Source organism: Harpia harpyja, chromosome 4 (genome assembly GCF_026419915.1).
Source record: "Harpia harpyja isolate bHarHar1 chromosome 4, bHarHar1 primary haplotype, whole genome shotgun sequence".
NCBI classification, from domain to species: Eukaryota; Metazoa; Chordata; class Aves; order Accipitriformes; family Accipitridae; genus Harpia; species Harpia harpyja.
The window spans coordinates 47,378,967-47,395,913 of NC_068943.1; the positions used below are offsets into that span (position 1 = coordinate 47,378,967).

The 16,947-nt window shown below is 55.4% G+C and overlaps 3 protein-coding genes across 8 annotated transcripts; 2 read left to right on the top strand and 1 right to left on the bottom strand.

The window, feature by feature from the left end:
* The first annotated feature begins 41 nt into the window (after window positions 1–41).
* On the top strand, window positions 42–5,952 carry TMEM25 (transmembrane protein 25). Of its 4 annotated transcripts, XR_008234680.1 has the most exons (7): window positions 42–545; window positions 628–912; window positions 1,176–1,466; window positions 1,729–1,829; window positions 1,931–2,017; window positions 2,124–2,239; window positions 5,007–5,952. XR_008234680.1 is itself a non-coding variant. In XM_052783785.1 (6 exons), exons 1-6 carry the CDS (start codon window positions 374–376, stop codon window positions 2,172–2,174), a joined length of 987 nt encoding a protein of 328 aa, XP_052639745.1. In that variant the 5' UTR covers window positions 42–373; the 3' UTR covers window positions 2,175–2,626. The 4 variants fall into 4 exon arrangements, 3 of the variants coding, with proteins under 3 accessions (XP_052639745.1, XP_052639746.1, XP_052639744.1); XM_052783785.1 differs by lacking the exon at window positions 5,007–5,952 and having other exon boundaries at window positions 2,124–2,626; XM_052783786.1 differs by lacking the exon at window positions 5,007–5,952 and having other exon boundaries at window positions 1,732–1,829; window positions 2,124–2,626.
* On the bottom strand, window positions 2,869–7,452 carry IFT46 (intraflagellar transport 46). 2 transcript variants are annotated; one of them, XM_052783789.1, is made up of 11 exons: window positions 7,368–7,452; window positions 7,085–7,294; window positions 6,884–7,011; window positions 6,087–6,161; window positions 5,882–5,975; window positions 5,331–5,459; window positions 4,782–4,900; window positions 4,291–4,357; window positions 3,948–4,008; window positions 3,580–3,665; window positions 2,869–3,202 (listed from the first exon to the last, which is right to left on the bottom strand). In XM_052783789.1, the coding sequence occupies exons 1-11, from the start codon at window positions 7,422–7,424 to the stop codon at window positions 3,107–3,109; spliced, it is 1,122 nt and encodes a 373-aa protein (XP_052639749.1). In that variant the 5' UTR covers window positions 7,425–7,452; the 3' UTR covers window positions 2,869–3,106. The 2 variants fall into 2 exon arrangements, with proteins under 2 accessions (XP_052639749.1, XP_052639747.1); XM_052783787.1 differs by having other exon boundaries at window positions 4,782–4,903.
* A 122-nt stretch (window positions 7,453–7,574) lies between these two features.
* ARCN1 (archain 1) lies at window positions 7,575–16,939 on the top strand. Of its 2 annotated transcripts, none has more exons than XM_052783793.1 (10): window positions 7,575–7,671; window positions 9,232–9,495; window positions 10,203–10,382; window positions 10,640–10,845; window positions 11,402–11,563; window positions 12,264–12,429; window positions 13,749–13,896; window positions 14,223–14,331; window positions 14,496–14,700; window positions 15,181–16,939. In XM_052783793.1, the coding sequence occupies exons 1-10, from the start codon at window positions 7,669–7,671 to the stop codon at window positions 15,268–15,270; spliced, it is 1,533 nt and encodes a 510-aa protein (XP_052639753.1). In that variant the 5' UTR covers window positions 7,575–7,668; the 3' UTR covers window positions 15,271–16,939. The 2 variants fall into 2 exon arrangements, with proteins under 2 accessions (XP_052639753.1, XP_052639754.1); XM_052783794.1 differs by lacking the exon at window positions 7,575–7,671 and adding an exon at window positions 7,927–8,030.
* Window positions 16,940–16,947: the final 8 nt, after the last annotated feature.

Sequence of the window (16,947 nt, forward strand, 5' to 3'; positions counted from 1 at the left end):
GCTGAGCAGGGCGCTGAGCCCCCTCCATTGAAGGGGGGAGATGGGGGGCACGGCAGTGTTCATCCCCTCCCCTGGCTGGGTGGTCTCCAGCCGCTCTCACATGCGCCAGGGCTGTGCTCGTGGCCACCCAGGCAGCAGGACAGACCCCGCCGCCGCAGCGGCTGCGCGCTGCACCAGCCCTGCTCTGGGAAGGTGGCTGTGGGGGCCCAGCTAGAGGGATGCTGGCGGCCTTGCTGGGGACCGCCCCTGTGCTGCATGCTCGGCCCTGCGTGCCGGGGCCCAGGCGCAGAGCCGCACTGCGGGCTAGGCTGGACACGGCAGCAGTGATGCTTCAGGTAAGGTGCAGCTCGGCTGCATCCTCCAGCCCTGCCGCATGCTGCCACGCCGGGGGCCCAACGCGGGGATGGCCCCGTGTGCCTGCTCCACCTGCCTCTCTCCTAGCACTGAGCGCAGTCAGCGCACCATGGGGCATCCCAGGGGGTGGCCAGGGGCTGCCCTTGCCTGCCTGCTGCTGTTGCTCGGCCTCCCGGTGCTCTGCTCAGCAGGTGAGGCTGTGGTGGGATCTGGCATGTGGCCCTGGCAGCAGAACCCCACTGCGGCTCTGACGTGCCACGGGCTCTCCGGCAGGGCTGGGGGAGCTGGGCCCCACCATCGACGGGCAGCCACTGGCAGTGTGCACGCTGCTGGAGGAGGAGAGCCATGCCTTCACCTGCCGGGCCCCCCAGCCAGCCCCCGGCGCCACGCTGGCGTGGTACCTCGACGGCCGGAAGCAGGAGGCAAACTGCTCGGCCACGGGCACTGCCAGCACCCTCACCCTCACCGCCCGGCGCACCGACCGCGAGCTCAACTGCTCCCTGATGGACCCGGCCTCCGGTGAGACCTACAACGCCTCCGTCCTCCTCGACGTGCAGTGTAAGGTCCGCAGCGCCGGCCCTGCTCCAGCCGGAGGTGCGGGGAGGGCGCATGGGGGGGTTGCTGCCTGGCCGGAGCAGTACCATGGCCTGCATCCATCACAGCTGTCGTGGGGCAGCATCTCATCAGTCCTGCACAAACATGGCTGATGAGTGCTCCTGGCCTTGGGCGAGGAAAATCCTGCTCCTGGCTGTGCTGCCCCCATCCCCGCTGCCCCCTCCCCATCCCTCCTGCCCATCTCACTGCCTGTGTTTGTTGCCCAGATAAGCCGGAGATCCTGCAGGCACATGCCCACTACCAGGAGGTCGAGGGCACTGGGCTCCTTCTGGTACTCTTTGTGCTGGTGCAAGCTAACCCACCCGCCAGCATTACCTGGATTGACCAGGATGGGCAGGTGATGGCCAACGCCTCTGAGTTCCTCCTCTTGGGTGCCACGCGCTACCCAGGGCTGGCCAACCACTCGCTTCGCATCCACCTCAGCCACGCGGCCAGCAACTTTTCCATCAGCGCTGCCAACAGTGTCGGCATCACCACCACCTCCCTCCTACCCCCAGGTAGGTGGGGGGGGGGGGCGATGCGGAGGAGCAGCGGCCCTGCAGAGGGGTGCTGAGGGAGCTGCGCTGCCTGTGCAGGTCTGCTGGATGCCCGTGTGGAGCTGCCCCTCCTGGGCGTCACCGTTGGAGCGGCCCTGGCCCTGGGCGCCCTGCTTAGCCTGGGCTCTTGTGCCGCCTGCCTAGCATGCCGCTGGCCCAAGACGGTGCCAGGTGAGGGGCGAGCAGAAGGGAGCAGCCCGCTCAGCCGGTGCTCCCGTTGCAGCAGCTCCGAGCACCCGCAGCCCTGGGGCACGCACTTGCCCCGCCAGACCCGGTCCCTGCCGCCCGACCTGCGCCTTGGTGACCTCGCGCAGCAGGCCAGAGGTAAGACCCTGAGGTGCCGGTGCAGAGGAACATGTGAGGCCACAGGCCCTGCCTGGGCAAGGGCTAAACATCCCAGCTCTCACCCCTTTCATTCCCCGTAGCTGCCCCTGCGGATGTGGGAACCGGTGCCAGGGGAGAGGAGGGTGCGCTGCCGGGGCCAGAGAACTTCCTGGTCCTCAGCAAGCTCGGTGAGGGGGCGTAGGTGGGCAAGGAATCCGAAAGCCATGCTACGGGGACCCCGGCCTCCACAGCTGCCCCAAAAGGTGATGGCAACGAGCTGTCTTTGTCCTGTAGGTTTTGTCCAGCTCCCGATGTCCGGGCGCATCTACAAAGTGCCCAGCATGAGCAGCGACGAGATCTGGCTGTGAGACGCAGCGTGGTGCCCGTGAGCCAGGGCTGCCCAGCCCCAGGTACGTACCAGCATCTGGAAGAGCGCAGCCAAGGGTGCCGGGGAGGCCGTGCTGGGTGGCAGGCGCTGACCAGCCCCCAGCTATATGTTAAGGTCACGGCAGCTGCGCCATTAGCCAAGGCATGTTTTATATAGCCTGTGCGCTTTACGAATAGACTATTATAATCAAAACTCATCCAAGCTGTTTATAGCCAGGCTCTGCCAAGCTGCTAGCGCTGTGATTCCTCCTGGGGTAAGGCCCAGCACCAGCCTTGCTTTAGCAGGTTTGTGGCCTGCTTGCTGCGTGATCCTCCCCGCCCCTGCCAGAGCTGTGGCAGATGGGTGAGCAAGCAGCGTGGTGGGGGCTGGAAAGAGTCGTCCCAACAGCAATAAACTAAACTCAAGCGTCTGTGTGGTGCTGTGCTGGTTATTTCTCCTTGGCAGCAGCTAAGGGGCTTGAGAATAGAAAAAAAGGGGCTCAACAATACAGAGCAGAGGAGTTTCCAGATCCCCAGATCAGACCTTGGAACGCACTGGGCAGATCCAAGTGGTGTGTCTGAGCATGGAATTCATTCCTACTTGCTCTAGCACTCATAGCGTGCACTCGAGGAGCCCCCGCTCTGCAGCATCTACAGCACAGGGAGCCTGCCATTGGGAAGAGCTGGTTTAATACAGAACTCTTTGGGAACAAGTCAAAAATGGAGTGGTCAGGCAGCTTGTGCAATCTGATGAGTAACGTCCTACTCCGTGAATGCAGGACAGCTCAGTAGTATCTATAAAACCAAGAAGGCTTCTGAAGTGCCCTGCGCTGCTTCACAGGCTGCTGTGGTCCAAGGTTGATGTCCAGCGGCAGACATTGATCCAGGAGACGAGGGTTTAACATGAAGCTTCAAGTAAAGCTTAACACTTCTGCGTCTGCTGCTTGTGAAGGCGGGTTGGATGGTGGGCTCCTGCCCTTCTTCCCGTCAGCCAGGGCCTTGAAATGCTGCAGGGGAAGGAATGCATTAGTGCAAAGGCTCGACTCTCATGAATGAGCGTACAGGCATGCATCTGAAAATGCAAGCCACTTCTGCTCTGTCTGAGCTGCGTGCTCAGCAGTCGCCCCAACTTCAGCACGAAAAGCATTCTGGGCTTACGCTGGACTGCTAAACTTAATGCTGTGTGCCTTGTGGCACATCAGAGGCTCCTTGTGTAATGTTGAGGTACTAGGGAAAGGAAAAGCTTAGAAAACTTTCTTTGGACCCCTTTATCATGGCCTACCAGCCCTTTACAGACACCCACAGCACAGGGAAGCCAAATGTAAGGAGAGGAGCTCTGCAATGCTTCCAGCCAGGTGAGCAGTGCCTGTCTGGAGCTGCATACCTGCGAGTTCTTGAACTCCGAGTAGAGGGAGAAGAGGATATGCAGAGGCTGGATCCGACTCTTGTACACAGGGATGTCCAGAATGGCTACAAGCAAGAACAGAAGCATGTGAGAGCATCTGGGCTGCACTGCCCTGCACAAAGTGCTGCAAGTAAAGGCTGAGCTTCCCACTGCCCGCGATCACTTAGGCCTTCGCTCATCAAAGACCACAGGCGCCTGTGGTACAAAATTCTGCTTCTTACTGAAGGCAACAGAGAATGATCTCGACTAGTCAGGGCTGAGCCTGCACCTAGAGGTCTCTTGCTTTAAGTGAGATAGCGCCAGGCCAGCAGCACACTTGCATCTTCAGCACAGCCTCCCCCGCTTACCACATATCATGTCGACGTATTCACCCAGGTCACAGTTCATCTCTGCAGTCGGGAGGCCCACCTGGAATAGATGAGGCTGTCAGCTCTGCTCTTGTATGGCAAGAGCCCAAGAGATCGCGCTGATATCAGGCCAAGCACAGAGGCCAGTGGGGCAGCAGATGGGAATTCAGGCACTGGACTGCTCCCCTGTCTTCTGGCAAGGGAGAAACAGTAAGCGAGGAAGAAACCTGAACGGGCCGGGCTGCGGGCAAAGAGCTTAAAATGGAGCAGGAACCCAGCCTTCATGGAAGATGGTGTCTAACACCATGCACTGAGCTAACTGCTTATCGCTCGGACAACATACCTTTCCCAAGAGCTCCTCAAATTCCGGCGACCATTCCTGCATCAGGGTCTCGATGTCAGGCATTGGCCTGCCAGGAAAGAAAAGAACATGAACTTCAGGATCACGCAGAACTGAAATGGCTTCCTACTGCCAGACAGCTGTAAACGGGACAGGCTCAGTTCTAACCAGCTGAGAGAGTGCTGCACGCCTGCTGAGGGTCGACGTGGGCATTTTTATGTACCAAAACAAGCCTAAGCTTGCCAAGTCACAAGTTCTGTGTGCTAGCTGTTAAACTAACCCAAGTTACGCAGGGTAAGAGAAGTGCAGAGCAGGAAACAGTGTGTCCTGCACACGTGCATGGTAGGGCTATCCTGAGAGTCAGCACGTCCTCTCCCTCTCAGAGATATTTTGATAGTTTTACTCAGTGCTCCGAGACTTTGCTACCAGCCTCCCACTGACCTGAGCTTACACTGTACAAGTGTGTCTGAAGGCGAGCTGACGTAACAGCTCACCTGGTGTAATGGACCGTGGCAGGAGGTTTGCAGCGGTGCAGTTCACTGATACTTTCAATCCAGCTGTCGATGGCTTTGGGGTTCTTCTCTGCGTTCGCCAAACTCTTCACTTTTATCTGCTGCTAAAAACAGAAATATAAACCTGGAAGCATTTCGCGGTGTTTTGGGGCTTTTTTGCGAACCGTGTGTTCGCTCCTGATTAACCATGTGTTTTTTCTCTCCTAGTTGCACTATACCAACTGATTTCTGCAGACAGAAGAGCAGCTCGTGAACAAAACACCAAGTAAACTCAGGTATTGACAACCAAAAGGAGACAAAGCTTCACCTGAAGGAAAGGGAACCAAAGTCTGTACCAAGACTTGCCTGAAGCAAGGCTTAGATCCATTGCAGTTTAAAGCTATGGGTTAAAGAAAAAGGTTAGGTTTTTCTGCTTTTAAAGCCAAGTTACCAGTTGTGCTGTAACGTTGTAGTCACAGAGGCAAAAGTAAAATGCAATGGTTTTGCTGCAGCCAGTGTGCAGCAAGTGCCCCCTCCCTCTCTGCGACTCACGGTGATGTTGTGCTGCTTGGAGTTCTCCGTCAGCCAAAGGGAGAGCACGGTGGGATCCGACTGCTTCGTCGATGGCTCGTCCAGGACCAGCAGGCCAAGGTTATCAGTCTTGCCATCGGGACGAGGAACCTGCAGATAAACAGAGACCCTGTCTTCTACAGGAGTCCAGAGCGGGGGAAGTTGGGGTATTTTGTACGGAACCTCCCTGCCGTTGAAAAATCAGACCCTAAAAGGAAGTGGTAGGCATGCTCTCTTGAATACGAGGTGTTAGTACAGTGCTACCCGAAAAGCACCAGGTGTTGGACAAGGGAGAAGGCAGGCCTCGCCCCAAATGACATATGTGCTGTTTGAGAGAGTGACTGAACCACTGAGCATAGTTTCCCAGGTCTCTAGAACATTACCTCTGACACCGCAGGGCAAGGGTATGCACCACTGCACGGGCAGACCGGCCACCTCTGGGCTGTACAGCCCAACTGCCCCTCTCACACCGATGCCACATTCTGTTTCGGCTCATGTGGCAGGACGTATAGAGGAACCTGAAGCGACTGTACCTTTAGGAACGCGTCAATGTCTCCAACTGCGGGAATAAAGTCTGGAATAAAAGGCTGCAGTTTGTGCTCGATCTCTATTGTTTTGGGAGTGTACCTGGAAAAAAACACCACCACAGCGTGGGTGACTCTGAACTGTCCTGCCAAGCTTGCCACGATAATTGACACAAGGGAGAGCCAAGAGTGGGCTAAAACCCCTCCCACTCACCTCTTGATGTACTCAAAGAGTTCTTTGATTTCAGAAGACACTGGCAGGCAGTCATAATCCACTAGATTGAAGTCACTAAAGAAAAGAAGAGAAACGCAGGCAAAGATGAATGTGTGGTAGGTTCTGTACAAGCAAGAAGGGGGACCCAAGTGTGCAAGGCAATCATGAAGGAACCTGAAACACCAGGTAGTCAGTCCTCTCTTAAAGACTTCCAGCACAGGAAAACCACTATTGGGCCATGTTTTGCCTTAGGCCTCCTAGCCAGAAAAAGCCCTTGAGCGATGGACCGTTGCTTCTGCTCAGAAAGACTTCTACAGGAGCTGCCAAAAAGTGGATGAGAGCTCCACACAAAGGCAGGCATTAGGACAGCAACTCGGGGATTTAGTAATGGTTTCAGCATTGATACCAGTGGAAAAGGAGGAGGATTATCAGGAGATGGATGATGTGTCTGAGATGTGCCTCCTCTTTCTTGGGCATCCACCCACTGTCAGGCAGGGCTGAAGCTGAGACAGAAGGCTAGCTGACGCCCTCGGTCGTTCCCAGCTGTGCCTCGCCTTGGCACAGCAAAGCGGGGCCCGGGGACTGACCGAGGAGCCGCCCTGGGTGGCTGCTGTTTGTCACACGAAGGCACCTCTTTTTCCCGGGTGCCAGGAGGAAAGAGCTGCCTGTCCCGCTGCCTACGGCCACGCTCGCCCTCGCGGGATCACGAGCACCCCAGCGGAGCCGAAAGGGCCCCTACGGCACCAGACTCCGGCATCGGGCCCCGGCCCCGGGCTCCGGCCGCTAGCGCCACTTACCCCTCCAGCGCAGCCCCGTGCTCCTCGAAGTCGTCCTCCGAGTCGGTCTCGGAGGAATCCTCCTCCTCCGAGTCGTCCTCGTCCTCGCTAAGGGCGGCGGCAGGGGCCGAGCGGGCCGCCGCCTCCTCCTAGGCGAAAAGGGCCGGGACTCACCGGGCCGCCTTACCGGGCCGCCCCTCCCGCCGCCGGCCCCGCTCCTACCTTGCCGCCGCTGCCCTCCTCGTCGCTGCTGCGATCAGCCGCGCCGCCCCCTGTCCCGGGCAGCCCCGGCCGGCGGGAACCCCGGGGGCGGCCCGCGCCCCCCGCCCCCGGCGAGCGGGCCCCGGCCGGCCTCCCCGCCGCGTCGCCCGCCTCCTCGCCCTCCGGCAGGTCCAGGCTCTCGTCGTACGGCTGGTTCTCGACAAGGCGGGTCTAGGCAGAGGGAGGCGGTGAGGCGACGGCCAGGCCCGGCCCGGCCCGGCCCGCCGCCCCCCGGCCCGCTCACCTCCAGCGCCCGCCGCTCCGCCATGCCGCCCCGCCACCGCCCCGCCGCCGTCGCCATGGCGACCCGCCTACCTCGCTGGCCCTCAACCGGCTAGAGCGGCCCGGCCTCCGCCGCGCCCCCTGGCGGGCGGGGTGGGGGTCGCCGACCGCCCGGACACCGCCCCGCCCCGCCCCGCCCCGCCCCGCCGTGCGTGACGGTGCTTCCGGCTGGGGACGTGGCTCGGCGCCGCCATCTTGTGGGGCTGCCCGAGGGGACGCGGAGCGCCGAGGGAGCGAGCGCCGAGCCCAGCGCCGCCGCCGCCATGGTAAGGGCCCGCCCGCGGCCTGCTGCTCGCCGCCGCGGGGCAGAGCGGGGCTCGGGGAAGCAGCGAGGCGGGGGCCGGCCCCTTCCCGCCGCGGCCCCTAGGCCCGCCGCTCGCTCAGGCCTGGGCGCAGGCCGGCGCTGGAGCCCCGTGGCCTGGCGGGGCAGAGCAGGGCGCTGCGGCGGGTTCTTCTGCCGCCCCGGGGAATCGGAGTTGGGGCCGGCAGCCCTCGGGGGGTGGCGGGGGCGCAGGTACGCTGTCCCTGCTCGCCTCCGGGGCGAGCAGGACACGCACAGCGGCGGAGCAGCGCTTACAGAGCCGCGGTGCCCCTTCGGCAGAGGAGCTGGTGGCCGCAGCCTTAGGTACGCGGCATTACGCTTGTTCTAAAGGTCGTTTGGGGTATTAGGGGCATCCCCTCGTCGCCGGGTGCAGCCGGGCGTGGGGGATGGCCAGCAACTCCCGTAGTGGTGCAGAATGTAGCACTGTGAGCTTTTTCTCTCTCAGAGCCAGTCCTGCTCCTCGTTGGCCATCCACAGTGTCGCTTGACGGCGGTCTGGGTCAGCAAAGGCTGACACGGTACTCCGTTAAAGAGTAGAGCTGTGCGCTCACGCTGCAGCGGGGATCCTTGGTGCCGTCCGGTTCTCTCACACCGCGGCCCGAGTGCTTTGGGGGAGTACTTAGAGAGAAGAAGCTTATTTCTGATCTCCAAGTACTTCAGGACATGTTTGTCCCCGAGCTGTCGAGCTGCAGGGCCCCAGGGCAGTCCAGGTGCTGTCGACCTGGGGCTGAGGTGGGACTTGAAATCGGTCCGTGTGTGAGAGTTTCTGGTACTTGCCTGTTAATAGCAGCGGTTGGGGTTTTAAAAGATCTTCAGTGCAGAAACTGCCTCATCCTGACAAAGTTAATTAAGAAGCTGATCTACAAGAGAAATGTGTGGAGGAAGCCTCGGTGGTCTGAGAGAATGAGAAAACGTAGGCTGGCAATTGCCTTACTACCTTTTTATTGTTGGTGTGGTAACATCCTTGAAAAGCCTAGGAGAGTCATCCATGGGCTGTGATTAATATAGCTGCCAATATTTTATTAACCTGGCTTTACTGTAAATGTGGCATTGGGAGGAAACATCACGTTTTACAACACTCTTGTATTTAGTTGTAAGCTGGGGCCAGACTGACAGAAAACTCAATAACCTAGAGCCTCCCCTAAAGTGGTTGGGGGGGGGGGCGGCAGTGTTACACCTCCGTGTGTGTAGGACCGGGCTGATGCGCCGCATCTGCCCGATGGGAGCGCTGAGAGCCCTCATTCAGGATAACACAGGAACAGAAAACCGACCGGAGAGAGAGAAAAGCAGAGGTAGCTCTGCTCTTAGCATAGAGCAGTTCCTGGTGCTGGTCACAGAAAAAGACTTTGAATCGTGTTTAGGGAGAATCAGCTGGCTGCGTGGTACACGTGGAGGTGAAACGTAGTTGGAAGCGATCCTTTCTTTGAGCGAGTCGTGGCCCGCTGGGCTTGCCAAGGCTGCGCGGTGTGGGAGGCCCGGTTAACCAGCGCTTGCCTTCTCCACAGGTGCTGTTGGCAGCAGCCGTCTGCACAAAGGCGGGGAAGGCCATTGTCTCCCGGCAGTTCGTGGAGATGACTCGGACCCGCATTGAGGGGCTGCTGGCGGCTTTCCCAAAGCTGATGAACACGGGGAAGCAGCACACTTTTGTGGAAACGGAGAGCGTGCGGTATGTCTATCAGCCGATGGAGAAGCTCTACATGGTGCTGATCACCACCAAGAACAGCAACATCCTGGAAGACCTAGAAACACTCCGACTCTTCTCTAGAGTGGTAAGGATGTGTCGCTTAATACAGAGTTTGCACGTGTGTAGCCTGAAACAGTGCTGTTGTAAGGGAACCTGTTGGTGAGCTGGTGCTGAAGTGCTCTCTGCCTCCACCTGGCAACTTGATTTTCCAGGGCCTCTTCCTGACCTGGAAGTAAGCTTTGATGTTTCAGTGGTATTTTTGAACTACACATAAAAAAAAAACCAAACCAAAAACAAAAAAACCCACCTTGGTTACATTTCAACTAGTGAGACCAAAGGGGAGATGTTGTAAATTTAGCATTAAATGTTCCCTGTATTCTTAAGATAACGCCCATATTCCTCTGAAAAATAACGTGACCTTACAGTACGGGATTGTTAGAAGTACAGCGCTGCTTTAAATGCATTTCTAAGCAGTGAGTTTGTGCAGCTGTCTTCATGCAAGCAAAGGACCTTCAGGAAATTCACTGGCCCCAACGTGTGTTTGGATTCCTCCGAGTTAGTGTTAGAGTTAAGCTAAGAGGTTGTATTATAAGTATCTTAGTGGAGAAAAACTAATAACGGCAAAACTTCATCTTGTTGTTTATCGACGATGTCAAGTCATGAAGAGCAGCTCGGTGGAGCGCCGCTCTCCTGGAGGGTCTAGCGCAGCTGTGAGGTCTGGGGATAATAGAGAGAAAACGCTTGTGCGGTATTGTCTACGGATACTCCTTTAAAATGTTTTCCCCTAACTAGATCCCTGAATATTGTCGAGCTCTGGAGGAGAACGAGATCTCTGAACACTGCTTCGACCTGATTTTTGCCTTTGATGAAATTGTTGCCCTGGGCTACCGTGAGAACGTAAACCTGGCACAAATTCGGACCTTCACTGAGATGGACTCGCATGAAGAAAAGGTGTTCCGAGCTGTCCGAGAGGTGAGTGGGAATAACTGCAAGCCTGGTATGAGGTACCCTGTCTGGGAAACGCTGCCTTTTTATTTTTTTTTTTTTTATACAAAGGTTTTACTCCACTTTGTTGGGGGTCATAAAGTTATTTAACTTTCCTGTAAACTAAATGCCCATCTCTTGTTTCCTTGTTCTTTGCAAAGAGTTTAGGGGCAAGTGCACTTAGTTGCTGTGCAGAATAAGATTGAGATTGCAAAGCTCTATCAGCCTCTTGTCTTTTGCTTCAGACTCAGGAACGCGAAGCGAAAGCTGAGATGCGCCGTAAAGCGAAGGAATTGCAGCAGGCCAGGAGGGATGCGGAGAGACAGGGCAAAAAGGCGCCGGGTTTCGGCGGCTTTGGTAGCTCAGCAGTGTCTGGAGGCACGACGGCGGCGATGATCACAGAGACCATCATTGAGACGGAGAAGCCCAAAGTGGCACCAGCACCTGCCAGGTAGGTGTGCAGTAGGGAGCAAGTGTTCCTTGGAGCTGGCCGTGGCTGAAACCACGTGCCCAAATAAAGGCTCTCTAACGCGGGTTCTTTGTCTGTGTGGCCCTCCATTCGGTCACTGGGCAGGTAGAGATCGTCATGCCTTTGTAAAGCCTCCCCTTAGCTTTGACCTGTGAGCCTTTAATGTGGCTGCTTGTAGGCCGGTATGTGTTGCATGTTCTCGAGACCCCCCTTTTATTACTAAGAAGTGTTTGGTGCTGTGTACCACAGTCGCATCCCCTAGTCTCTCTGGAGTCTTTGATGAGCAATGGGATTCTCATTTTGTGCGAGAAAGAGGTCCCAGCTGCTCGTAACACGCGGAACTGGGTCCAGATCTAAATTACACTGTAGCACCCTATGCGTAAGATCGTCGATTCTGTGCGTGTTCTCCCCTAGAAAAAGGCTGCTGAGGTGAACACTGTATTGTTGGGGTAGTCGAGCTGCAATACTGGAAGGTAACTGAGGAAGGAGGAATCTGTTGCCACGGGCTGACTTGGAAATTCTTACACCTTCTGTTTAGGCCTTCAGGTCCCAGCAAAGCCTTGAAACTTGGCGCTAAGGGGAAGGAGGTGGACAACTTTGTGGACAAGCTGAAATCGGAAGGAGAAAATATCATGACTTCAGTAGGCAAGCGCTCTACGGAAGCAGCCAAAGTTCTTGCTCCTCCCGTTAACATGGAGAGGTAGGTACTGCCCTTGTGTTGAAAACGGTCTCCTCGCAGCTCTCTGCGATGCACGTGTTGCTTCGTGAGTTAGCTTCCTTTTTCATTTTCAGGACAGGCTTTTTCCTGCTGTTCAATTCTGTGTGCTCACGCAGCCTGTTAATTTTAAAAGATGGTGGGCAAAATCTCGGAAAGCACAGCAGCAAAAAAGCAGGTGGCTAGTTTGATGAGGCATCACCTTAACTAACGTGGGATGTACATCCATTGTTTAGCTGAGGTTGGGAATTTTCCTATGCCTTTTTCCCTTAAAATAGCTGCCGTTTTTCCTGTTCCCCAGACACAAAGAGTTCCTGCCTTATTGCAGCTTAGGATGGAATCGTTTGCGGTTTGTTTTACAAGTATCAATTCAGAACCTTTTAGTGCTGTGAGCCATGCTGCTGTATGGCAGAGGGATCTTGAGTGAACAGCACATCGAGATGCTGTATCTTTGCTGTTTATCTGGGCTTCCACCTGTTGCAGACCTGCCTGCCCCTGAGTTAACCTGTCGGAGCAGCATTAGCATCCGCTGTGCCGTCCGCAGTATTCTGTTCGGGGCCATCACATTCTTGGAAGCACCTGCACGTTACACGTAGCCTGTCCTTGCTGAGCACTAATCTCTCATCTTGCCTGTTAGATGTCAAGCGTAGGGCTTGAGATACCTGCTTTTTTTCTGTCTGTCTAGCGTGCACATGAAAATAGAGGAGAAAATTTCCTTGACTTGTGGCCGTGACGGAGGGTTGCAGAACATGGAGCTGCATGGCATGATCATGCTGCACATTTCCGATGAAAAGTTTGCACGGATTCGCCTGCATGTAGAAAACGAAGACAAGAGGGGAGTGCAGCTACAGGTAAAGCCTGTTTGGCGTCCCATGCTTTTGCTGCTCTCCGGGGCAAAACATTGAAAATACTCGAGCGTGTTACTGTCCCGTGTTCTTGCCCAAGCCGCCTCAGTAAATGTGTTGAAAATGGGAGTAGTCACAGCAGACGTTACTGCAGTATAAATGCAGCACCAGCTCGTGCTCGAAAGACTGAAGTTCACTTGAGAAATCCGGTCTCGTGCACGCGCTTACCTTCCTGCCCTCAGAGCCTTATCTGTTGAGTAACGCACATTGGCATGCCATCTGATCTCACTTGGACTTTGCAGCAGCCTGGTGTGTTGCCTGCTGCTCAATCATATGATGCGAGCTTTAGTTGTGAAGTGGGAGTGTTAGAATAAACTTAACTGTCCCAATGAAGAATTAATTTATTATCTAGAAAGCCATTTCTTCTCGGGTGACTTGTGTCCTGTCACTGCTGTGTCAGAGACGATTGCTGGAGCCCTTGATTGCAGCCAGCGACAGCAGCTCAGAAGATTCTGAAGAGACATCCCTTCCCCTTTCTCCCTGTCTGCTTCTGTGACCTTCTTGGTCTGGAGATTGCGCTGCTTTGATACACTCTTTTGCTCCCTCCTCCTCCTCCTCCTCCTCGCCAAAAGCTTGTCTGTACATAGCTAGGTGGCTGCAGGTCTGCTCAGACGGTAGCAGGTTCTTTATCGGTGCATCTCACGAGCGAGTTCCTAACAATGCTGCCACATGTGCTGCTTCAGGTGGAAGACAAGATCAACGCCAGTGCTGACTCCTGTCTTTCTAGTGCAACTTGAATGTTGACTTGCAAAAATCCTCTGCCTCTAAAAAGCTGCATATAGTTGCTGTTGTGAAGAGAGAATACTTAAGTTGAATTTGGCTGCTGACTTCTATACGTGCTGAGGTTGCTGGGGGAAGTAGTCTTTTTGCGGTTTCAGGGTGCTCTTCCCAGCAGCACTAGGTTGTTTTTTCTTCAAGAGAAGTGTCCATTGTGGGTCTTCAGGATGGTCTTCGAGATTTTTAAGAGTTGTTATAGTTGTTCTGTAGGTATCAGCCCAGGAGATGCATTGCTAGAGTCTCTGGTGCAGCGGCATGTAAAAACGGCAGTGGTGTGGATTCTTAGTGGATCAGCGGTTTCTGGAAGGAATCCCAGGTCGATAAGCAGGTCCAATCGGGCTTCTGAGCCAGGAGCAAAACTGATGCGTATTTTGTCACGGAAAATACTCTGGGATGCGTAGGCCTGTCTTCCTAGAACCTGTGTTACCTGCATAGGGTTCTCTCCTTAGGCTTGAGAGTTACAGCCTGGGCATATGTTCCCCTTTCAGACTCATCCAAACGTGGACAAGAAGCTCTTCACTGCAGAATCGCAGATTGGTTTGAAGAACCCGGAGAAGTCATTCCCTATTAACAGTGACGTGGGTGTGCTGAAGTGGAGGTTGCAGACCACGGAAGAGTCCTTCATTCCATTGACAAGTGAGTGCAAGGGTGCCTCTGTGGGCTCGGGCAGAAGAGGCTGATGTTCATCCACAGGCTGCTGGCTTGTAGCCTGCCTTGCAGCAGCTGGGCTGCCTCCGGAGTGTGGCACCTTGTGAGACATCAGAGATAACTGTGCGTCTTCCATTGGATAGTAGCTGCTGTTCTCGGCAGCATCCATTTTCTGTAATACTCTTGAAGAAAACACAAGGCTTTTCTTCAAGTCAGAATTTCTTTGCTGCGCTTTTTGGAGTTCATCACTTTTTGGAAGCCTGTTCCATGTAGAAAGCTAGTGTGGTTTCAGCGTAGTGTTTCTGTGCCCTCAGTTAACTGCTGGCCATCAGAAAGCGGGAACAGTTGCGATGTTAACATTGAATACGAGTTGCAAGAGGATAGCCTAGAGCTGAACGATGTGATCATCACCATCCCCTTGCCGTAAGTAACACTCCTTGTCCAGGCAGCGCTAACAAGAGCCATCCTGGATCCCATCGGTTCCTTCCCCTCTCTGGTTTGCAGGTCTGGCCACGCCGATGGGCTTGACAAGCATTTTCTTAGCTCTGTGGAGGCAAGCTATTGTAACTTCTCGTTGCCTGCTCTAGGTCTGGTGTCGGCGCCCCAGTGATTGGGGAGATTGATGGTGAGTATCGCCACGACAGCCGGAGGAATCTCCTCGAGTGGTGCCTGCCAGTGATAGATGCCAAAAACAAGAGTGGCAGCCTGGAGTTCAGCATAGCAGGGCAGCCAAACGACTTCTTCCCAGTGCAAGTCTCCTTCATCTCCAAAAAGAACTATTGCAACATACAGGTACGGTCGCTGCTGGCACACTGCAGGCGTGATGTCACTCTTGCCTGTTTTGAGCTACCTCAGTCACCCGCTGGCTAAAAATGGCTGTGCTGTGGTGTGTGGGCCCTGCTGTCCTGCTTGGCAAAGGCTTAGGCGTCGGCATTAAGTTGCCTCTGTGTTAGCCGGATTCAGGAGTGCCAGTGGACAGCACTGGCAACTTCAGCTTCCCGGAGCTCACCTGCAGTTTCGGTTGTGCCTTCGTGCCTCTGAGTAATCCTTAATTCGTGGGCAGCTTTCAGCAGAGACACAGCTACGGCAGGAAATCATTCCCCTGTTTTCAGGTTTCCTGAGAACAAAGATCTTTCTTTCAGGGCTGACTTGTGGTTTGAAAGTGCTGGGTTGATTCTGTCCTCGTGACTGTCCCGGCATTGGAAAGCGCTGCGGAGCTGTGGTGGCGAGCGGCGTTCAATGCTGAGCTAACTCTGCCCATTGTCTCTGCAGGTTACCAAAGTGACCCAGGTAGACGGGAACAGCCCTGTAAGGTTTTCTACTGAAACCACCTTCCTGGTGGACAAATATGAAATCCTGTAATGCCAGCCATGGGGAATCGCAAAGGAAGAAATTTTTAAATTTAAAAAAAAAAAAAAAAAAAAAAGAGGCCGAAGTTTATTCTGAATGTTGGGAACACCGCAGCCCCCTCTCTGCTAAGACGCGTGGCTCTGCCTGCCATCTGCAGCACTCCTGGGTCACAGACATTTTTGGCAGAGAATTGACATGCTTACGGGGGGGAAAGGCTACAAATTTCTTTGGCAGATTTTTACCAGCCGGCAGAAAAGCAAGATCTCGGCAGAGAACCTGGCTTTGACATGTCCCTTTCTCCCCTGAAGACGACCAGAGCTCAGTCCCAGAGCCTACCAGACATCGTTCTCTTCCTTTTTGAAGCGTCACATGCTGTTCCATTGTTGGTGCTGCCATTTTAATTTCTCCTTGGCCTTTAACTCTCGTTTCTGATGATGAAAGCAGGCATTAAGATAACGGGCGTGGGGGCGCCTTGCTTCTCCAGACCCCTCCATCTGGTAGAAGCGTAGCAAGCTGGCCTCAGTTTCAAAGGCGGGGGGGGTTGTGGGAGGGACTCAGTGCTGGGGTCCTTTCGCCCTGCATGGTTACTGCTGTCTCTCTGGCCCTGCTGCACACCTGGGCTTGCCTCTCTGGCTCAGAGAGGGCTCTGAGGTGGCACAGGCTGCGGCTCCGGATACTCTGGCTCCTGCCGCGGGGGGAGAGCGTCCAGAGGGGACTGTCCTGCGCACAGGCTCGCTGTCTGCTGCAGCTGCTTTTGGGCCAGGCTTTGGAGGCAGTTTAATTAGGTTAGGACCAGCTGCCTGTCCTTCCCAGTGCCCTTTTGGTGTCATGGGAGTTTGATGGCTTTGCCTGCCTCCATGCAGGCAGATGTGGAGAGTGGGTTACTCGGCCAGCCTGGGTGTCAGGATGTCTCAAAGTAGCATTCTTTCTCAGCGCTTGCGGATGGAGGAGGAAGGAAATGCGGGCTTCCCAAAACCCGGGGGGGGGGCGGGGCCAGGGCTGATGTGAGTGCGAGCAGCACCCCAGTGTGGTGTTGGCCATCCCAGAGCTGTTCCTCCTCCTGCTGCATCACAAGTGTCATTTGCCTCATCTCACAGACCTGCGCTCCCCTCAAAACTCTTCTCACCTGCTTGACTCGGGGTCTGTCACCGAGAGCTGAACTGGCCCCTGGCAAGGTCTGCAGGGGAGCACGCCAGCTGCTGCCAGAGGGCATGAGCACGCAGATGGAGAGCAAATGCCCTAAAAGCATGTGTGCTGCGCTCCCCAGAGAGCATAGCTGTGAGAGCGAGTGTCTCTCGCTTCCCCTGGGGTCCTCTGCCAAAGAAGTTCGTGGTCTCTCCTCTGTCGGCAGCACTCGAGAGGAAATCAACCCTGACCCTGTCCTGGGAGGGTGGGAGAGCAAACCCTGTTCCCTAGCAAAGTAGGCGACAAATCCCATTAATGGGGTCCTGTGCGAGAGTTGTTTGTCTGTATGATTTTAAAATGGAGTCGAGGTTGGTTCGAGCATCCAAGGAGCTTTTTTTCCTCTTAAAGTCTTTGGACGGTAATACTTCCACCGCACCGAGATCGCCCCACTTTTGTAACCCTGTACGATACTGGCCTAGGGAATAGAGCACATTCCAGTGTACGCGTATGCGGAGAATACCAAGTCTTTAATCAAATAAAGAGTATTGTCGAAGGAGCTGGCTG

Bases quoted from the DNA above. Each gene is read 5' to 3' on its own strand.
- TMEM25 (XM_052783784.1), top strand. From the start codon at position 374: ATGCTGCCACGCCGGGGGCCCAACGCGGGGATGGCCCCGTGTGCCTGC. The intron at 1,467-1,544 runs GTAGGTGGGGGG...CTGCCTGTGCAG, and splicing joins CACCTCCCTCCTACCCCCAG to GTCTGCTGGATGCCCGTGTG. The intron at 1,830-1,930 runs GTAAGACCCTGA...CATTCCCCGTAG, and splicing joins CCTCGCGCAGCAGGCCAGAG to CTGCCCCTGCGGATGTGGGA.
- IFT46 (XM_052783787.1), bottom strand. From the start codon at position 7,424: ATGGCGACGGCGGCGGGGCGGTGGCGGGGCGGCATGGCGGAGCGGCGG. The intron at 7,295-7,367 runs GTGAGCGGGCCG...CCCTCTGCCTAG, and splicing joins CGGAGCGGCGGGCGCTGGAG to ACCCGCCTTGTCGAGAACCA. The intron at 4,904-5,330 runs GTGAGTCGCAGA...TTCTGTTTTTAG, and splicing joins CCAAGCAGCACAACATCACC to CAGCAGATAAAAGTGAAGAG.
- ARCN1 (XM_052783793.1), top strand. The intron at 11,564-12,263 runs GTAGGTACTGCC...CTGTCTGTCTAG, and splicing joins CCTCCCGTTAACATGGAGAG to CGTGCACATGAAAATAGAGG. The intron at 13,897-14,222 runs GTGAGTGCAAGG...CTGTGCCCTCAG, and splicing joins GTCCTTCATTCCATTGACAA to TTAACTGCTGGCCATCAGAA.